The sequence below is a fragment of the Parambassis ranga genome, chromosome 14 (assembly GCF_900634625.1).
Source record: "Parambassis ranga chromosome 14, fParRan2.1, whole genome shotgun sequence".
NCBI lineage: Eukaryota > Metazoa > Chordata > Actinopteri > Ambassidae > Parambassis > Parambassis ranga.
This window is the reverse complement of record NC_041034.1, coordinates 6,435,945-6,456,404: the sequence shown is the minus strand read 5'-3', so window position 1 is coordinate 6,456,404 and position 20,460 is coordinate 6,435,945. Positions and strand designations below refer to the sequence as shown.

At 42.8% G+C, this 20,460-nt stretch overlaps 2 protein-coding genes across 4 annotated transcripts in view; both read left to right on the top strand.

Moving 5' to 3' along the window:
* fnip1 (folliculin interacting protein 1) overlaps positions 1-8,395 on the top strand; it is a 29,298-nt gene extending 20,903 nt beyond the window's left edge. For all 3 annotated transcript variants that reach the window (XM_028421132.1, XM_028421130.1, XM_028421131.1), the window contains 7 exons: positions 1,948-2,094; positions 3,432-3,601; positions 4,035-5,685; positions 5,771-5,936; positions 6,074-6,274; positions 6,357-6,472; positions 6,571-8,395. In XM_028421132.1, coding sequence (XP_028276933.1) covers positions 1,948-2,094; positions 3,432-3,601; positions 4,035-5,685; positions 5,771-5,936; positions 6,074-6,274; positions 6,357-6,472; positions 6,571-6,649 — 2,530 coding nt within the window. In that variant the 3' untranslated portion in view covers positions 6,650-8,395. The remainder of the gene's footprint in view (positions 1-1,947; positions 2,095-3,431; positions 3,602-4,034; positions 5,686-5,770; positions 5,937-6,073; positions 6,275-6,356; positions 6,473-6,570) is intronic.
* A 2,255-nt stretch (positions 8,396-10,650) lies between these two features.
* The window catches only part of rapgef6 (Rap guanine nucleotide exchange factor (GEF) 6), a 101,963-nt gene continuing 92,153 nt past the window's right edge, over positions 10,651-20,460 (top strand). The window contains exon 1 of the mRNA XM_028421126.1: positions 10,651-11,108. Coding sequence (XP_028276927.1) covers positions 11,034-11,108 — 75 coding nt within the window. The 5' untranslated portion in view covers positions 10,651-11,033. The remainder of the gene's footprint in view (positions 11,109-20,460) is intronic.

The following is a 20,460-nucleotide window of genomic DNA, read 5'->3' as shown; positions in this document are numbered from 1 at the left end:
GCTGGTCACGAGCACCAGAATAGTAAATAATGTGTGTGTGCCAGCAAGAGCAATGCTGGTGCTCTGGAATAACAGAATATCTGTAAAATCTCACCTTTAGACAGCAGCTAAATATATAAGGTGACCATCTTTGCCATTAAAGGAGCTTTGACTTCATGGAACATTACAGGATGAAACTGGAAGAAATGCTTTTCCTTCATGCTGATGAGGCTTTGAGTAGTTGAAGGGTGGGCTCGCACACACACCCACGCATGCTGGCAGAGATAAGCTGTGCACTTAGCAGAGGCATGTGTACATAAAAGTCACACCAGCCTATACTGGTGTTATGTTAGGGTTTGCAGTTTGAAGTACAAGAACAACAACTTTGATTCATACATATATGCACAGTGCATCAAAGTATGCAGACAAATTGAGACTGCTGATTAGGGACTAACAGATTATAAGTATTTTTTGAGCACATTCTCTTTAAACTGGCTTATTAACCACAACTACCAAAGCCAAAAGCCACAACTGGGGTCAGAAATGTTTGAATTGTCACCCTCCATAGTGAGGTAATTTAAATCTGGCTCATCAGCCTGACACATCAGTTTAATTTCGCACCACAGACATGCTCTTCAAAGTTCACCTGAACAGCTGCTGCAGATTGGCTGAGCCTGTTGCCCACTCGTCTAGAGCCTAGTGGTGAGCTCTCAGTCGATGAATGTACACCAGACAGTTCAAGGTTAAGTAGGGCTTACAAAAGTCACTGATAGGTCGATCTGTTTATAATACAGGAATGAATAAAGCATTATTAGGACATTTGATGCTGTGGTCTAAATGACGCATCTTCTCCACTGGCCCTTCTGAGACACAAAGTGTCAGACATTTTGCATCTAGCTCACTCTAATTTACCCTGCTGATTACTGATATGGCCACTCTGCACTGTGCCTGGGAACAAATGAGTCACAACTGATACATTATTATAAGCCAGGATTATTATGTAATGCACCAGTGTGTCAGTGCAAATGTTAAATGTGGTGTACTTCCTGAAAGAATAGACAGTCAAGTAACTTAGTGGCAATTTGGCATCCTAGTACATTAGCACTATGAAGACAGTTGTATCATTAAACAGAAAGACAGTGCTTGCAACAACTGTAGTGCAGCAATTACATAGTAATTCTTGGGAAGTTGTGTGCATGTGTGTCATGGAAAAATGCATCTTCCTAAAATAGCTTGATCACTCGAATAGTGGATGTGCAGTGTAGGTCCCTGTAACTGTAATGTTTTCTCTCAGTACACTAGGTTACTGTGGAGTTATCTTTGTTTACAGCCTGAGATCTGTCTCTATTTTTTTTCCTTATCAGTAGCACCTGCAAGTCTTATGACTATCACCTGAGGTAATAGCAGCTGCATAAGTCTATAATGCACTAATAAAAACTACAGTAATTTGTCAGCTTTCAATTTTCAATCCCAGAAGCTTGCAGCTGCAGTCCATACTGTGACAAAAAAAATCCTGATTCTCCACATTCCACAGGCTGCAGAGATTCCCCTCTGCCCCTGTGTCAAAGTTTGGCCTCAGGCCGAGACATGCTCACCAACACACCCCACGTTCCATGGAAACTCCAGTACTCTTCAATGGACAAATGCCCCAGCTGAGCCACCAACAGATAGATATATACACTCACACTCCACAGACCAAGAGACAAGGTTGTGCGTGTGTGTGTGCGAATGCACGCAAGGTCGTCGGACTGTTACAAACACGCGCATACAACACGGGTCTCCCAATGGCCTGAGTGTAGACAGCAAAGCTCTGTGAACTGAGATCTCTTTTGTTTGCCCCCAAGAGACAATAACATGTCTGTTCTCTCTCTGTCTGTTTTCTCTCTTTCTCCCCATTCCCTTTCATTCGTTCTCTCCTTGCTCTTTCTTTCTTTCATCCCGCCTTCCATCGCTGTACCTCATCTGCAGGATGACCATCTGCGACCTCTACACCATGCCCCGTGTGGCCGAACCGGTCTGGTTGACTATGATGTCTGGAGCATCAGAGAAGAACCAGCTCTGTGGTCACTTCATGAGGGAGCTCTCCCTGCTGATGGAGCAGGCCTCCAAGAACCAGTTGAGTGTCAACTTGAACTCTAACACCTGCTTGCACTCACATCCGGTTTAAGGGAATGCCTCTGAGGTTGCATAGCCAAACCATATCCATCTTATGTCAGTGACATGCCTATCAACTGCGAAACACACGCAGATTCACACACTATTCATTCTTCCTCCCACAACCCCCTTTCTTACACTTAATAGCACTCACACTGTGAATGTTTCACCCGCTGTGCATTTATTTGTCTCCCTCAAAAGGAGCTGTGAATGAGAAGATCCCAGTCTGCCAGTCTCTGATAGCTTATTGTTGCCGTTACAAAGCCATGTCAAACCACTGCTAATTGTACATATAGTATGAATTGGTAGCAAGGTCTTTATTGAACATGGCAGCGAGGCTTAGTGCGGTTTATTTAAGTAGCATTTACACTGACCCTGGAGAAAAGTAAGAAGATCTTAACTTTATGTATTTTTTAACACTCATTAACAGATTAAGTTTGGATCTTGTGTATCAAAAACATTCATGAACTGGCAAATGTTTGCGCTGCTATAAAGTCGCAACCAACTTAATCAGTTATAATGAATGTGGCCAAAAAGAGTGGAAACTACTCAAACATGAATAAGAAAAATTCCTTGTAAAATGACATCACAGTGCCACCCACACTGTTTGAATGTGTTTTTTTTTTTTTTTAGAAATGTGTTTTTTGAAATACTGTCTGCATGTTTCAGTGTGAATCATTACAAACCAGGGACTTTCTCATGTTCTCTACATCCATGGACACTCTAAATTTAGACCATGAATAAAAACTTAGTCTCCTAGGAAACTCATTTGTGTTTCTTTGTGGTTGAAGTCACTCTTTCCACCACTGCAAGTTAGGATGACTACCACACGACTACTGCTACGTGTTGTCTCTTGAAAGAAGCATCATGTTACCCTGGGAGCTCACTGTATCACATGCTCAGTTTTCTCTGAGGCATCCTGTTAGTGTTCCCATGATGAATGTTTTTGATGACTACCGCAGTCTTCCCTGCTTTCTGGCACGTGATTGAACTCGACTGCTTTGACAGTACTGAGTCATAAGACAGGAAGGGAAGTAGACACTTGTGGTCAGAAACGAGAAGTGAATCATGCAAATAGTGTTTCTGTGTATGAGAGTGTGTCATATGTGTGGATTTCAAACAATGGGTGCCTGTGGTGTTCAGGTCAGAAAGGAAAAAAATGTCACCAGTTTTCTCTGTAGTGAGAGCATTTTGTCCTTACCAAACGAGGTCAGGAAGGGGAAACTAACAAATAAACTCATGATTGATAGTAAGTACTCTCTTCTTCTTTCTGCTTACCAACCTGTTATATATTCCAGATTCCTTCCTGCTTTACTGACAGCCATCCTGACCAATCATCTGGCTTGGGTGCCCACTGTGATGCCCAATGGGCAGCCCCCAATCAAGATCTTTCTTGAGAAACACTCTTCCCAGAGCGTCGACATGCTGGCAAAGACGCACCCATACAATCCACTCTGGGCACAGCTAGGTGAGACAATCAAAACACACTATAGAAAGCTTCTTTTCTTTTGGCTTAAACATGCAGCTGTTAGTCCTTAGTGAAGGACTGTGAAGACAGTCTTCTTGACCGTCAACCTCAGTAAATCTTTGTTTAGTTCCACTGGACATTCATAGATACATTATGTAAAAATAGGCTGCTGATGTGTGAACAGCTGCAGTTGATTTATAGGCACATATAGAAGGTAATATCCTATAAATAAATCTTAGACCTCTTTAAGAGTATGTTGAGTGGCCCAGGCTTTCACTTAGGATGAAATGGGAAACATTTAAGAAAGAGTTAATGATGACACCTACTGTTCACAACTGAGAACTGCAGATTGCTGAAGAAGATGAGAAAGAAACTGACACGATATGAACAATCGTTTTAAGATCTAATATCAATTTTATGTGAATATTTATAGGGGACCTGTATGGGGCCATTGGGTCACCAGTGCGGCTGTCGAGGACTGTGGTGGTTGGCCGAAGACAGGAGTTGGTCCAGAGACTCCTCTATGTCCTAACCTACTTCATTCGCTGTTCAGAGCTGCTGGAAACCCATATGCTGGACAGTGCTGAGGATGAGGCTATTGTCATGCCCGGGTCCCTCATCACCACCTCACTCAGGAAGGGGGAGGTCGAGGAGTCTGACTATGTTCTTGTGACTGTCCACAAACCCAGCGGGGACTACCTGTCCCAAGGAACCCACAGCAGCACATACACAGACAATGAAGTGGAGCACACTACTGGGGACCCACCTAGGGAAGAGGATGAGGAGGATGAGGAAGATGAGGACAGCAGTGAGAGCCAAGGTTCCAGGAGCAGTGTTCTTCAGACGGGGCACAACCAGGGCACAGTCCCTGTCAGCAGGACTACAGAGGGAGCTGAACCTGAGGAGGTGCGCAAGGCGTCTAGCAGCCCGCTGGCCACGGAGGCCAGAGTGGAGACAGTTTTGCGTGTTGGCTCGGCCTCCCCCAGGGAGCAGGTCTGTGCGCTGGATGCAGAGGCCAAGGGTGACCTAAGACTTACTGTTCCATCTCTTCCCACAACGCTTTCATCCAGTCCATTTCTGACTTCTGACAGCACAGACAGTAAAAACTGTGAGGCAGATACTGGGCTGGATGCAATAACTGGGAGCCATCCCACTAAAGTTTTGGCTCCTCGGCCGTTGGGGATCCCTCTTGAGAAGAAACCCCCAGATAAGAACTTGGTTGCTGCAATGCCAGTACCAGGAAACACAATGACAGGGCCCATGGCTTTGAACCTGACAGAGGAAGACGAGCCAGCAACAAAAGTCACTTTCCTTATCGGAGACTCGATGTCTCCTGAATCAGACACAGAGAGCCGCAGACGGAGGGTAGACGAGGATATCAGAAAGCACAAGATGCTTCACATGCAGCAGCTGCGTCAGCACCCACAACAACCACAGCAGCTGCACAGAGGAGCAGATTCAAAGACCAGCAACACCACAACGTCAGAGGACCAAACCAAGCAGACCAAGGTGCCTCTAGCCCTACGGAGGGTATGTAGCAAGATGCCCCAGTGGAACCCAAACTGTGTGGATGTTTTTGATGAGTATTTTAGTCTGGATAACCCTGTGGAGACTAGGACTATAGACGATATACCCGGACAACAGAAGCCCAGCACAGTGGACAGTATGCAAAAAGACTTGCTGGACCCTTCAGGTGTTCCACAGCATCATGGGGATCACAACTTCCAGAGTGCAGTCCGGGGTCAGGATTTGGGATTCTGTTTAGACTCGGGTAGTAAAGAGGTTGGGTCCAGCAGGAAGGGAGACACTGTGTTGGATGTTCACAGGAGATGCAGGTGTGAATCTACAGACTCTGACACCTGTTGCTGCAGGAGCAGTCCTGCTGGGCAGTACAAAGATCTTGTATTGTCAGTCCCTGTCCCACAGGATGGAAGTAGCAACAGCAAGGAGGACCAAAAGCGCAAGGTGGCTCCCGTCAATGACTGGGAAATACCTCGTAACGAGAGCTCAGACAGCGCATTGGGAGACAGTGAGAGTGAGGAAACAGAGGACTGGCAGGAGGAAGTGCTGCTGCCCTTCCCCGGGTGAGAACATGATGCAGACCAAAACACACCTCACAAACCCTGTAAATAATATGTTTGAAACCAATAGTATGTGTATGATCAACAGGTCAAAGTTGGTGGAGAATTACTCAAAGCCAAGCATTGCTAATTTCGGGCGGTCTCTCTTTGGGGGCTACTGCCACACCTACGTGCCAGACTTTGTACTGCATGGGATGCACAGTGATGAGAAGCTACGGCAGAGCCTCATGAATGAATTAACCCATGCTGTTCAGGTAAAGACAGCTTAACTATGTTATGACAAAACATTGTATGAGTGCCCACCCCATGTTGCTATTTGTTTCATCAGAAATAGTTCCCATGGAATACAGTAAACCTATTGGTCTAAATGACTTCGCTGTGTCCTTTGTAGCATCCAGTATTGGATGAGCCCATAGCCGAGGCCGTCTGCATTATCGCAGACACAGACAAGTGGACGGTGCAGGTGGCCAGCAGCCAGAGACGAGCCACAGATGTCAACAAGCTGGGGAAGGAGGTCCTGGTGTCCAGCCTGGTTTCTAGTTTACTACAGTCCACTCACCAGCTCTACAAACTCAACCTCTCACCAAACTTTGTACGTCACATCTCTGACTTTCTTTGTTAACTTACCACTGTTTTCACTGCTTAACCAACTATGTTTTGCTTTCCTTCCTTAGTGTATAATGCACCTTGAGGACCGCCTGCAGGAGATCTACTTCAAGAGTAAAATGCTTGCTGAGTATTTAAAGGGCCAGACAAGAGTCCATGTGAAAGAACTGGGCATGGTCCTAGGGTAAGCAGCATTTATTGGTAGCACAAACTGATCATGGTTTAATCATGGTCCATAGAAAATGTTCACTTTTTCTAACCCCGGCTTCTGTGTCCTTGCAGGATCGAGTCCAGCGACCTTCCTCTGTTAGCTGCAGTAGCCAGCACGCACTCTCCATACGTTGCCCAGATCTTACTGTGAGACTCTGCCACTCTGGGCCCCAGATAAATGTTGTGCCGTCCACGCTCCACAGGCGACCCCTGACCCATGTGCCTGGTCTTTTTTTGGGTCTTTGCCTTGACTGTAGGCACAGCCAGAAGTACTGCTGAGTCTGGAGCAATGTCGGTGTTGCGCCACAAGGTGGAGTTAGAGACCACACACTCTACAAATGGAGGGAGGCTGAAATGACCTCCTGCTGTTTGAATGTTTATTTTATTTCTGGACACAAAAGCCAAAGACTTTCATTTTTTTTCCAGGTGAGAATAAACCTTTTAAAATGCCTATTATAAGTATAATAACAATGGATTTTTCTTTTTCTTTTTTTTCTGTACAATCTTAAACATACAGTAGTTGTACGAAGTGACGGACTATAAGTTTTAAGGAAATGAAAATACATTTTTTAATTTACTTTAACTTTACTTTGAGCTAAATATCACTGAGAACATCATCAATCTCATGCCATTTATGTCATTTTGTTTATCTTCATGTGCTTGTTTACAAATTTCCCTGCTATATCTCAACAAATTTGGCAATTTTAAAATTTGGATCGTCGACCTGACTTCAAAGGGTATTTTCTCGTCACATGGGTGCAATCGATACCCGCAGTAATTTTCAGTTCAACATTTTTTTTAAATAGATAAAATGGAACTTTGACATTCTTATCATAGGTAACAGTACTACCTCAGATCTTCATAGAAATCCCTGAGGTAAACTTTATACTTTAATCAGAGGAATGTCAACTGTGCAGACTCAATGCTGTGTTCTTTTGAGGAAAACAAAAAAGGGAAGGCTGTTTAAATTCCTGAGGAGGATCATTCCACAAAAGGTGGGAGATAAAAAAAAAAAAAAAAAAATGTGATTTGGAAAGGTTCCATTCATACTGTGGAAAACAGGCATTTGTCAATTTTACAACCAAAATGCTGAAATATTTTCACACTTTTATAGCTTTTATTGCCACTTTTGTACGATGTTTACGGCTTCAGTGTTTGCTGAGTAAAAGAGAAGCGAAGGCCTTTGGAAGTATGTATCGGCTAACACTATTTTCAAGCTATACTCACAGAAAACGGAAACCTATCGTAGGGCGTGTTTTTTTTCATGATAATTTCAATTTTCATGCCATATAAAGCAGGGTGTGATTTGCTGGTGGAAAAAAAAATGGACGTTTATTTCTACAGCTTCTGTTTTTTTTGGAACCTTGAGGCTGAAACTGGGACATTGTTCTATGATTGCAAGTTATTGATCCTTCCAGTCAAGCAGACTGCAGGCAGAGAGGACAAATTTCACCTGAGCGGATGATGTTGCTGGCACTGTAACCCTGAGAACTGGACAGTGTTTATGTGTGTTTCTATTCATTTGAATCGCACCCTGAATTTAAGTCTTAAGGGAGAAGTGGCATGAAAAGCATCACAGGCTTCTAAAGAGTTAAAAATGGATATACACATGCTTGTTACTGTATTGAAGATGCTCCGCTTATATCAGCCTACATTTTGTACAAGCCAGCCATTATGTTTAAGAGGTATGAATTTATATATCTGCTTTTTTTTCCCTTCTTTGTATATGATTAAATTATTTAGTTGCCCATTTTGGTTAAGTGTAACGGTTCATGTACACTGTACAGTTTATTTCCATGTGTTTGTACAGAATGTCTTTTAAGAATTGTCTCCTCAAATTATTATTTTTTCCCAATTTTATGGGAATGTTGTGCAATAAAGATGCCGAAATTAAGAATTTATGTCTCAGGAGCTATTTTCTGTCGCATGTCGCAAATGAGGGAAAGAAAAGAATCGGAGAAAAGCACTAAACTAAAGGTTTTTAGTAGACGTTTCAGTAAAGCTCCACATTACCAGAATAATTTGTCCATAGCAGGCTTCTTTCATAGGTATCTCTGTCTGTGCTGTGAAATTGTAATCCCTTTTCAATGTCAGGAAGTTACATTTAATATGTGTGCAGTCAGCACACTTTTATTCAAGAGGATTATTCAGATTAAAGAGTTCTCTCGCCAATGAATATCTCGGATGAATCTGTCATCTACAGGTCTGAATCTTTTAATGTCTGCAGTGACATGCACACATCAGATCTGTCAATCACACCAACCACACCCCTCGTTTGCCGATCTTTTAGGCCTTCACTTCTCTTTTTTTCTGGAGGTCTATGTCTGTCTTCTGTGGCACCGTGGACCAAGCAGGATGAACACTTTCTTAACATCATTTGAGTCTGCTGAGAAAAATTGTTTGTCTTCACACCCTGTAGAATGAAGGCTGCCGCTGAACCTTGGAGCCATTCTTCCATGGAACGCCCCTGGTCTCAACAGGGCAGGCAGATGTGGTCATTGTCGACTTGTCAGAAGAGACTTTGCTGACCATTGATTACCTCTGATCATAGGTGTGGCCAAAGATTATGTGTGATGTAGATTTCAGGCTGAAGCTTGGCTGTCCCCCTCTTTAATAGTAGTTTAATAGTAGCAGTACAGTATTTTCACCACACGAGGGAGCCCATTCTACTGCTAACAACATAAAACCAGAAGCAAGACCACACAAAGGCCGAAATTGCAATGTCCTCTATACATGTATGTATGCTCAGGTAGTGCAGCTCATCCAGGATGGAACATCAATGTGAGCTGTGGCAAGAAGGTTTACTGTGTCTGTCAGCACAGGCTCCAGAACACAGCCCTCCATGTGTTAGCCAGAGGTACCCTGACTGCCATTAGGTACCATGATGAGATCCTCAGGCCCATTGTGAAACCATATGCTGGTGCAGTGGGCCCTGAGTTCCCGCTGATGCATGACAGTCGTTCCATCCACCAATGCCACGTTGCACCACAGACAGTCCACGAGCTGACTGATGCTTTAATCCAGGTCTGGGAGGAGATCCTTCAGGACAACATCCGCCACCTCATCAGGAGCATGCCCAGGCGTTGTAGAGAGGTCATACAGGCACATGGAGGCCACACACACACAATACTGAGCCTCATTCTGACTTGTCTTGAGGAATTTCCTCAGCCTGTAATGTGATTTTTCCACTTTTATTTCGAGTATGCTTCCAAATCCAGACCTCCATGGGTTAATAATTCTGATTTACATTGATCATTTTTAGGTTATTTTGTTCTCAATGTATTCCACCACCACATACAGTGGTTTGCAGAAACTTAACATAATGATGCTGCTGATACTGCTGCATTTGACCCATATTTGAATGTACCAACCTGATGCACAGTCAGCCCCGCCCTCCTAGCGGCGCGGGAGGTAAAATGAACCGAGCACTCACACCGCAGTTATGCAATAAATGAAATGAGTGTCCTGGTATTGAGCACGCACAAAGTAAATGTAGTTCTTCACCTGAATGACTCACATAGCATCAACACTTAGAGAGAAGTGTTTGATGTTACATAAAATTATTAGGAAACTGTTGAAATTAGCTCCTGGTTTTGCAGGTTTTTCTTTCATGGTACAAACTTGTTTTTTGTAAAAGAATAAATCTGCGTATGCCTTCAATGGGGTGTTGCTTTTAAATGCTTTACTGTAACCTGATTATTCCGCATTTTGAGCAGCAACCGTCCTTGGCAGCAGCCTGACTTCAAAAGTATCAGAAGTCAGAGGGAGGATCCATGCTGCGTTCAGGTGCTCGACGTTTGTTAGGGAATACGGAAACGCGTTTGTCCACACTTGTAAGTGGTGAAATGATTTTCTGTCTTTTAAAATATTAACAGTATTTGGAAAAAATGAAGGTGGCGGCGTGTATTATATGTATTTATATGGGTTAAGAAGCGTTTAAGTATTTATCTAGAACATTTTTACATAAGATATTATTGGAAAAGTTTGTTTATTATCTTTTTTCTTTTCTTTTTAAAAGTCTCGATATGCATTTTTGTAGTCATATATCATAATATGCATCTATTTACAGTACCCACCTTTTGTTGCGTTTAGAAAATTGCCCCTGTTATACAAATTCCTCTTATTTCGGATAGCCTTTGAACGCAGCACCATCTCCAGGCAGACAGATGTCGTCAACTCTCGGCTGTCGGATCAAAATCTGAACTCCTGGATCTGACTGACGCTAGCAGCTACCGAAGTGGAGAGTTCCTTCCCCTAAAGATGTGCGGAATTGAAGACAACAGAGCCCACAGGTTGAACTTTTTGTCTCACTTCTACTTGGTTTCGGACGCGCAGTAACTGCTAGCAAGTTTTGTTTTGCCTCTCCTGGAGGAGTTGTTCCTCCCGCGGTCGGTCCGTTTGGAGTGAACTCCTCCATCCATGCTCGGCTCGGCGAGGAGAGGAACCACGGGGATGTGAGTGTGACCAGCCCGGGTCGTCTAAGGAGCAGCTTGGAGACGTGAAAGTGAGAGTAAGCGGGAGTAAAAGCCGAAGTTATGAAAATGACCGGAGCCATGGAAACTTCTTTTAAACTGGCTTTAAAGAAGCCGCCCTCGCTGCGGACGGCAGAGGTAAACAAATCCAACGTTTCTTTAATTAGCATCGCATTGCTAATGTTAGCCAGAGTCAAACATTTGATTCCAGCCCCTGCTGGAAAACTCCACTTAGCTGTCAGTCAAGTTTGCCTGAAATGACTTGCTTGTGGTCCAACTATCTCATTTAGACCTTTCAGCACAGTCACATGCTTTATTAGTACATGACGTCAATAAGTTTGGAAAACAAAACAAACAAGCAAAATGGCAAGCTAGCTTTCCAGACAGTGGAAACTTTTGTGTCTTTGTAAAAACAGTTTTGTCTGCCATTACACACATATGAAAAAAGTCTAATATATTAGAGGGCTGATTGGTACCCAGACCGGGGTACAAGGGGGTCAAAATTCATGTTTTTTGGGTGTAGTAGAAGGGATTCAAGTCAAGAACTGCTTGGAGAAAACTTTTTACTGGACTGCATCCCAGGTCCACTTTCTTACAACATAACGTCACAGGTTCCCATCACAGGGCTTATGCCTAAGCCCAGGAGATGATTTGTGTAAACTGTAGCTTGAATGAAGCCAGTTAGGTTTAATCACTGCTGCTTTCCCATCCCTCCTCCTCCACCTCCTCCACCTCCACCTCCTCCCTACATAAAGCTGTGGAAACACAGCTGGCTTGTCATTGCTTTAGTTACGCTCTCTGCCCAAAAATAGCTCCTGCCATGTACTCCCTTCCATGTTCGGCTGCTGGTAATAGTTTTGAAGTGCAAGCACTTTTTAGGCTGTTGAGGGGGGGAAAAACACAACAACCTGGAGCTTTGCATGATGCTTTTGAAAGGGTTCCCTTTCAAGGCTCTGATCCTCTGTTTGTTTGTGTGTGTACGGTTGGCAGAAAGCCTCTTTCACACCTACACAGAGGGCTTTTGTGAACTCTCGTACAAACCATAACAACCATGTTCATAGCTGTGAAATAAATCTGTGTTTATCTGATAATGTACCATGTGATAAGTCAGGCTTGATCTTTTTTATTTCAGTGGATAGTTATTCTTTTAGCCTCCCTCTTGTTGGTTTTCATTTCAAAATTCTGCACATTAAAGCTGCAAGCAGCGTTGTGGGCCCTAGCACACCTTGCGAGCCGCGGGGCCATCGCTGTCTCCTCTCCTATGCTGTCCTCAATTTCCAGAGACGTACAACAAACACATGTTTACAACAGAAATATTCTGCTGCCAGTAGGTGGCGCTGTGACGGTATCATCCTATATATATATATATGTTCAGACAGCAGTACTGTAAGATTTTGTCCACATTACATGAAGTATGTTGGTGGTACTGCAGAAAATATAGTGTTTCTTTGTAATGGCGAATGGTCAACTTTGAGGCCACGCCCCCGCCACACCGTAACACTTTTAAAAGAGTTTTGGAATGCATTTTTTTGTCTTGTCTCCTTTGAAGGCATCAGTGGACTGTTGACATTGCAATGTACCAAGCTAAAACAAAGGGGCTACACGTTAGGGGGCGCTATAAAGCCATTTTCCCATATGTGTTGTAAAAGTCAGCAAATCGCAACATTTTTCAGCAGAATAAATTTTTCTACCAAGTTTGGTGAGTTTTGGGGCATGTTAAGGCCTCCAAAAATGCGATCTTAGGCGGGGAGGGAAATGAAAAATAATAATCCCTAGGGTTTCAATAACTGTTTCAGCTATATATTCCAAGGGGTGATTTGGTCAAATCAGGTGAACTGCACTGTAGTCTTCTGTGTCAGCAGAATTTCTTGGTTGCAGATGTGCAGTAGGTACAGTATGTCTGTCTCCTGTGCAGATGTTTGGCTCAGTGGGTAATCTTTCCCTCCGCAGGTTTAATGCCTCGTCATCCGTTCCCAGTTTTGTGTTTTGTTTTGTTTTTTCTCTCTCCCAAATTGCTCTTCCCTGCCTGTCTACCTTTCTCATTGGCATCCAGAGACGCCCTGGTGGTACCAGACGACAAATCACGTTATGGTTATGATTTATGGTGGTTTTGGCTGCGCCCAATCCACATCGGACATTTATGGGAATTCCAGCCATCACAAAGCCGCAGGCTTCCCAAGGGAAAGGTGCAAGTCAGGGAAGGAAAGAGAAACGCAGGCTTAAGTGGTGACTTTTTGCTTTCTGAGCAAGCGTTTTAGCCTCTATGAACAGAACAGATGAGGAGAGACGGACCAGTGTGTGGTCGACGCTGTGTTCTTGGAGGGCGATCTTGCACAGAGATGTGTTCCAGCAGATGTGTGCAACAGGGGTGGTTCACTCAGTGCTGACACAGCTGAAATTTAGGTAGAAGATAATGCTGCTGTGGATTTTTTAAAAAGTGTGAATGCCAGTTTCCCAGGTTGCCTGTCTACTTTATTTAAACCGCTTGTGTTGTCTGCACGGATTCAGCAAAAGTTTTTGTCATTGAGTCCCATCCCACCTTGGAAAAGCAACCATACCCATGTAGACACTGGTCATTTGTCACATAAAAATGTAGTCCCTATTGTTGTTAGGGATGTCCCGATCAGGTTTTTTTTGCCCTCTGCCGATACCGAGTCCCAATTCGATTTTCTTTTAGGGTTCTCTACAAAGGCGATCTTGCACCTTTGCTCTATATATAAATGATACTGCAATGACTTTGCCTGTTGTTGCAAGCAAAACGTGTTTGTGTGTGCATAGGGCTTCGCACTGACTGTTCATGACTGTCCTGATTGGGAGGTAACGTCTGATTCCGATAGGGTCTAAAATCACGTAATCGGGCCCGATTTCCGATCACAATCGGATCGGGACATCCCTAATTGTTGTTTACTTGCATGGTTACTGTTCCAATTTCGCATCAAAATAACTGAGCAAAAATGAAACTTTCCGTGACACCTGTGTTCCTCTTCAAAACAGAGAACACAAACCTATTCTAAGGTGAGGCTGAAACTGAATATTTTTTGGTTTGAGGCATTTCACCCTGCCATTGACTTTATAAACAAGACATTGTAGGTCACAAGGGGCTGTGAGAAATGACAGAAACCCTGCCTGTGTGTGTGTTTCTGCACAAAGTACACCCATGGCTTAGGGTATGTGGACCTTATATTTCATGCAGTCTCCTTGTCTTCTGCGTCTCTCTTCAGCATTACTTCAGCTGTCTGTAATTGCCTGCAGCAACATTTTGTTGTTTTTACCTCAGATGCCCTTCCGCTGTAATTTATTTCAGTGATAAAGACAACAGGAGCATATCAGGAGAGGGTGGAAATGAAGACACAGTGTACTGCCTGAAAGTAGTAATTATATAACGGCTATTTTAAGTCATGGCATCTGATTGATCGACCATACAATCCTGCTGATTTCCATAAAACATAGCTAGTTGTAGCTGCTGGCTTTGACAGCTATGTGATAAACAAGGCTTCCGTAAGTCATCCGTACAATGTTTACTTAGTTCACACTTGTGTTCCTAAAATAAATCTAGTTAAATGTATTTATTGGAGTATGACTGGCAACAACATCTGTGTGGAAAGACCTGGTGAGTGGAGGCATTTCAGTAGGTGTCATGCTGACAATTTAGGTTTACAATGAACATATAATGATTAGATGGTGTGAGAAGACAGATATAATGTCTGCTTTTAGCCTCTGTTGCCCTTTCTGCTGTTTCTGAGTGGAGTGTGGGTCCTCCCCTATCTAGCTATCCAGACTAGCTTAGACAGATTGCAGGTGTTCAGCAAATATCTCTATTCACCTGCTAATGGTGAAGACCTTCTTCCTGTTCTAATTGCTTGCTGTGTAACTGTGTACATTAAGAATTTGCAAGTGCTCTACTAAAATTTGAGCAAAAGCAAAGGTTAACACATGTATGAAAACCTGTTGGACAGCAGCATCATCTTCACAGAGGCCTGGGGGGCTAGTGTAGATTCAAGCTCACAAATATATTGCGACACTTTTTGTGGAAATAGGTGAGATTAGAAATAGTTCTGTGCCCCCTGCATCTCATTTCTCTCTCTGCTCTCATATTTTATTCTCCTCCTGGATCCAAACAGCCTCTCTTTCACTTGAGTCTGTGTCAATGTCATCCTGAACTGGTCCTTGAAATTCTGCTGCATTTATGCTAGACTATGCACTGATAAGGATTTGCAGAAAAAAAATGGAAAGGAGTGCCTGTCCAAAAGGGACTTAGTGACTTAATGTGAGTTTAATAGAAAGAAAGTCTTATTTAGAAAAAATAAACAGACTTTGTTGTGATGTGTTCTCACTGGCAGTGCAAAACCGAGGTGAAAGAGGTTGGTAACCTCAGGTTTCTCAGCACAGTTTTGAAATGCCACACACACATTGTTGGCAGAGAATTTCTCAGCGTTTCTCAGACGACCTGTGGTTTTTTGCATCTGTTGATGTGAAACTAGTGACACTTCCTTTCACAGTAGCATACTTTTAACTACATGATCACCTTTACCTGACTTGCTAGACAAACACATGAACCCCCCAAAAAATGGCATTAGAGTTAGGAAATTGACAGTGTTTTTGCTTCTGTGTGTGAGATGAGAAAAAGAGATGGGGAGGCTTGGTTATAATGGGGAAACAAAGAGACAAAAAAGAAGTGGTAGTGGTATAGAAAGCATGAGAGATGTGCCCTCACGGGTAGAAAAACTTTAGTAAGGTATAGGAGGCGGTTGCCTTATCAAAAAGATGGAAAGAAGATGAGAGAAAGAGACTGGCAGGTAATCAAAACGTATGCCTTAGAGAGAGATTGGGGGGGGTGTTTTAAATTGAGAAAGCCGGGGAGTCAGCAGGGAAAGAGAGCTACAGCTACACATAATCAAAAGCTGGGAGTGGGTACATAAAGAAAAACTCTAGATTAAACTTAGAGTGGACAGAATGTGGGAGTGAGAGCTTGCCTTGTGTACTTATTTTATAAAGGTCACACGGGGGGTGCAGTTGATGTGAATGAAACTCTTGTTTTTTTCTATTTGCAGGACCCATTTACCAAAAGTAATTTAACCATTCCAGGTAAACACACAGGAAGTTAAGTCAGCATCAAGGAGCTTTGTAGAGTGATAAGTGAGTGAGAGTCATTTTAGAGTGATACAGATGGCAAACATGAAGGCCACATGTGTGGTTGTGTTGCTACAGGTGCCGGTGACAAAATACAGCATTCCCTACAAATGAGAATGATTCAACTCTCACTGATAACGTTTAATATCTGCAGATGCTATGTTTGGCCAGTATCAGACTGATTTGAAGAAAAAGTCTCATATCTTTCACATACAAAAAAATGTTGCTTGTGCAATAGGTTTAAGTCCATTAACTGCATTGGCATATTCGTATTCCATCTCTGCACATTTGCCCATTTGTGACCCAAAGCAGCAGATGACCACAGGCCTCCCCAAGCTGAGACTCACTTTCTCCAGCATGATTTAAATGTAGCTTAATTTCACACACGTCTACAGTGTATGATCCCACACACACAGATGCCAGTAACAACATCAACAAACCTGAATCTGCCAACAAACTGCAGGGATGAGAGAGAGAGAGTTTCTGAAATTAAATGGATACAGAGCAGTCTGTGTGTGTGTGTGTGTGTGTGTGTGTGTGTGTGTGTGTGAGGGGGAAGCAGCATGTTTGTACGTGTGTTTGTGTTTAAATGGGTGAATAAACACAGCCTTCCCCTGACCCGGCACACTGAAAGCTCTCCTTGTGGATCCAATAAAGGCTCCTCCTAACCGTGCTGTGGACATGGAGGCAGACAGAAGCTAAAAAACTTGCGGTGGTGACTCAAGTTTTAGTGAGCGAGTTCTTAGTCGTCTCTGCTGTATGGTTTGTGGTTGTTGGTTTCAAAGATGTGTATGCCAGTTCCCCATTACACATATATATATATAAATATATATATATATATATTCCAGCAGCCTGAGAAACGGCACTAGAGTGATGTGACACAATGTTATGCGTTATCAATAGCAGTGTGTTGTGGTCATGGAGGAAAGTCCGGAGCAGCATCTTCATCACTGTCATATAGAGCTGCCTTTTCATCTTGGGGATGAGGAAGTAGTCATGTGTAGTTGAGTGCCAGATTTGGTGAACAGGGTGGATGTTGGATGAAGACTGTTCATTTTCTCAGCAACAAAAGCTTTATTTAACATTTTACTTAATTTGTTTATTGGCAAAAACTTTTTTATTGGTCGTTGCACCTTCCTCGGAATTTCGGTCAGCTGCCGTCCTTGTTGTGCCCTGTGGTCGCTGCTTTAGGCTGGCTGTAATCCACATAAACATTTAATTATAAGCATGTGATGAAACAGAACAACTTGTAACACTCTGAGAGCATGTCTTCTTTGTAAAAGCCTGTTTTGAAGTCCCTCATTCACACAGTGGTTCATAACAGCAGCCGTGCTTTGTCCCGCTGGGTATTGTTTGAATGTAAACATGTCAGCTTTTTACTGTGGGTACCACCAACCTCACAGTGCGGCAGTGCTGGGTTCCCAGTGTGCGCGCATGTTTGCCTGCGCATGCATAGTGCAAACAGTGTAGCATGTTCCGCTACTGTGTCTGTGTGTGTGTGGTGGGAAGTGTAGTTACATTCCACACAGCAGGCGCGAACAGGCAGATATCATCAGCTCTGACCTGCGTGGGTCGCAGGGAATGCAGATCAAGGCTACAGATGGTTTAGCTTCACATACTTTAGTCAACCAGTGACAGGGTTACCTTGACATATTAATAATCAGGTGATCATTTGCTCTCTTCTGGCATGTGCAGTTTATTTGAGTGTCACCTAATGACTATGTTATTGTGCCAACCAAGCTTTTTTTTTCAATAACAAAATACAACCAAGCAGTAAGGACTGCATCAGCCACATGTGCAAATCCTTATAGCTGACATCACAGCTGGAGAACATACAAATATAAAGGGTTATGTATTGAATGTTTCCATTATCATCTTGTTCTTTTTATTCATTTTATTCATGCTGTTACTAGAAATATTTTCAGTCTTTAATATTTTGGTTCTCTGCTCCTCTGAGTGAGAAGTAGGCCAAGAAGAAGCCAGTGTAAAGACCTGTTGCCACAGTACTCTTATTAAGGCAGTTTTATGAGCTTGCATAATAGGTCTGGAATGTGTGTCAGAAAGGAAAGCAGGATATACCTTCAGTTGTGTGTTTGAGTTCGGAGGATCTATAAGTCAAGTTGTAAATGCCCAACTTTAATATAGATAGGTAAAAGATATCATGTTGTTGTTTGATTTATGTATTTGTAGTGACAATCACTGTTCCTAACTAATTGACCAAATCAGATGTATCAACTTTTTGGCAGGTGATCTTTATCTTCTGGTGCTTTCCAAATTCACTTTTACCTTTATGGGCACTTTTCTTACTACTAGCTATGACTAAATGTGCAGGTGACATCATAAACCAGCTCAAAAAAGAAGATTGATTACCTAACTTACTGATTAGTACACGCTGTTCTGTAAGTGGTTAAAAAAATGACAGACAGCCGTCTGGTTGGAGGTATGCGCTTTTTGCAGAACACTGGAGTACACAAGTTCAGCCAGCAGAGAGGTGGTAGCTGTGGGATTTCTGTCTGTAGGTTAGCTATCCTGGGAAGCAGGAAACTCTTGTAGACTATATTTATGCTCTGCAGAAATTATCCCATCTCCTCCCAGTTCAAAAATGCACTGCTTAAGAAACTGACAGAATCTGGCAGAGACGTCCCATTAATGTCAAGGCAACTTTGACTTAGAGGACATTTACTACTCCCTTTCTCCAATACCAGAAATACGATGTCCATTATCCAAAAGCTGTGTAATAAACTGCACTCCCAGGTGTGCACACTCACACAGTACATTTTAACTAATAGTCCTGCAACACAAGAACATGCAACATTTGTGCTCACAACAGATGTGTTGCTGTGAGATGATGACAGTCTGATCTTTGTGTTCTGGCAGCAATTTCCCTACAGTTAATAATGGACCTTTGGAGAGCAGCTGGACCATGGACCATAATGCTGCTTAAACATCAAGGCAGGCATTACCTGGATTTCTGACATGCTACAAATCTGTGTGATTGCCCACTAGTCAGATCGCTGATGATCACCATGGTACAAGAAATGACAACCAATGTGGTTGAAATGTTACCATTCTGGCACCGCCTTAAAATAATACCAATATTTAACAGATGCTTCTTTGTCATATCTAACAAAGAAGCAGAACTTTTTTGTCAAATAACTGGCGACAAGACAGCAACAAAGCCACTACAGTTTACACTTTTTGTGCCTTTCTTGACCTTGTGGTTTCAAAAAAATTCAATAATTTGTCACGCAGCAATAATGTGGCTCATATGTTGATTTCAACCACCCTGCCCTGTAAAATCCCCCTGAGACTGGGCTGTAGTCAACAGCAGCAGCATTCCTCTTGGTAGCCAGGCAGTGCAGATACACAAGGGAACCCAACCTGGAAAAAAAAGAGCTGATGTGCTTTCTTATTTTAAACATCTTTGTTTGGCCATGAACAGGAAAAATGTCAAGAACAGGACAAGGTTAGCGCTCATATTCTCTCCCGAGGCCTGAGCTATTGACAGTGAGTTATGCAGCCTGCTGAGATGAGTCAGGACTTTGAAGGCTAAAGATTGGAAGCGCTTGTGTTTGTTTGTCTGCTTGGTGTTGCGTGTTCCATTTGCAGCGTATGTGTGACTGGTGTGTACGTTGTTTGACTTATGTAAAGCAGGGTTAAGAGCTTGGAAAGGCACGATCAGTTTTTGCTATTCTGGAGCGCTCCTTTCATGCGTTTTTTTTAAGGAAGCCTCTTTGTAGTTCTTGGCAGATTTCACAGGTAGACAGTTATTCAAAGAAGCACACCTGCTACACATCTTTCCAGACTTTGTGTATTTCTTTAACCTTTTGGGTTTAAGACTATAGCAGTGTGGTCTTCCAACAAGATTCTAGCTCAGTTACTGTTATTCTTATAGGTGGCTGCACACACTATTGGCAACCATGACCTGTTTCTGACCTCAATCCATAGAATGGGAAGAACATTTTTTTGCAGGGGTTGAACTGTGTAGTACCTCAAAAAGCCATGTGTGCAGGTGAAGTTTAATTGCTGAGAAGAATATGGCTCTAGCTCATCCTTGCATCTATCTTGTATTGTATTTTACACTTCAAGCTGCTCACTTGTGCTTTAAATTGCCCCTCAGGGACAAATACATTTTTCTAAATCTCAGCCTTGTCCTGCTCATTTAACCTACATTGTTGACACAACTAACTTGTTTATCAGGCTGCATTGATCTGTGAAGACATTTCAGATTTATTTTCAGCTTCCTACACTATGCTAAATGTGTTGATTATTTGTCATTGCAGTCTCACGTTTCTCTGGGTTTTCAAGTCCTGCACTTGATAATTGAACATTTGAAACATGATGAATTTGTGGGCTTTTT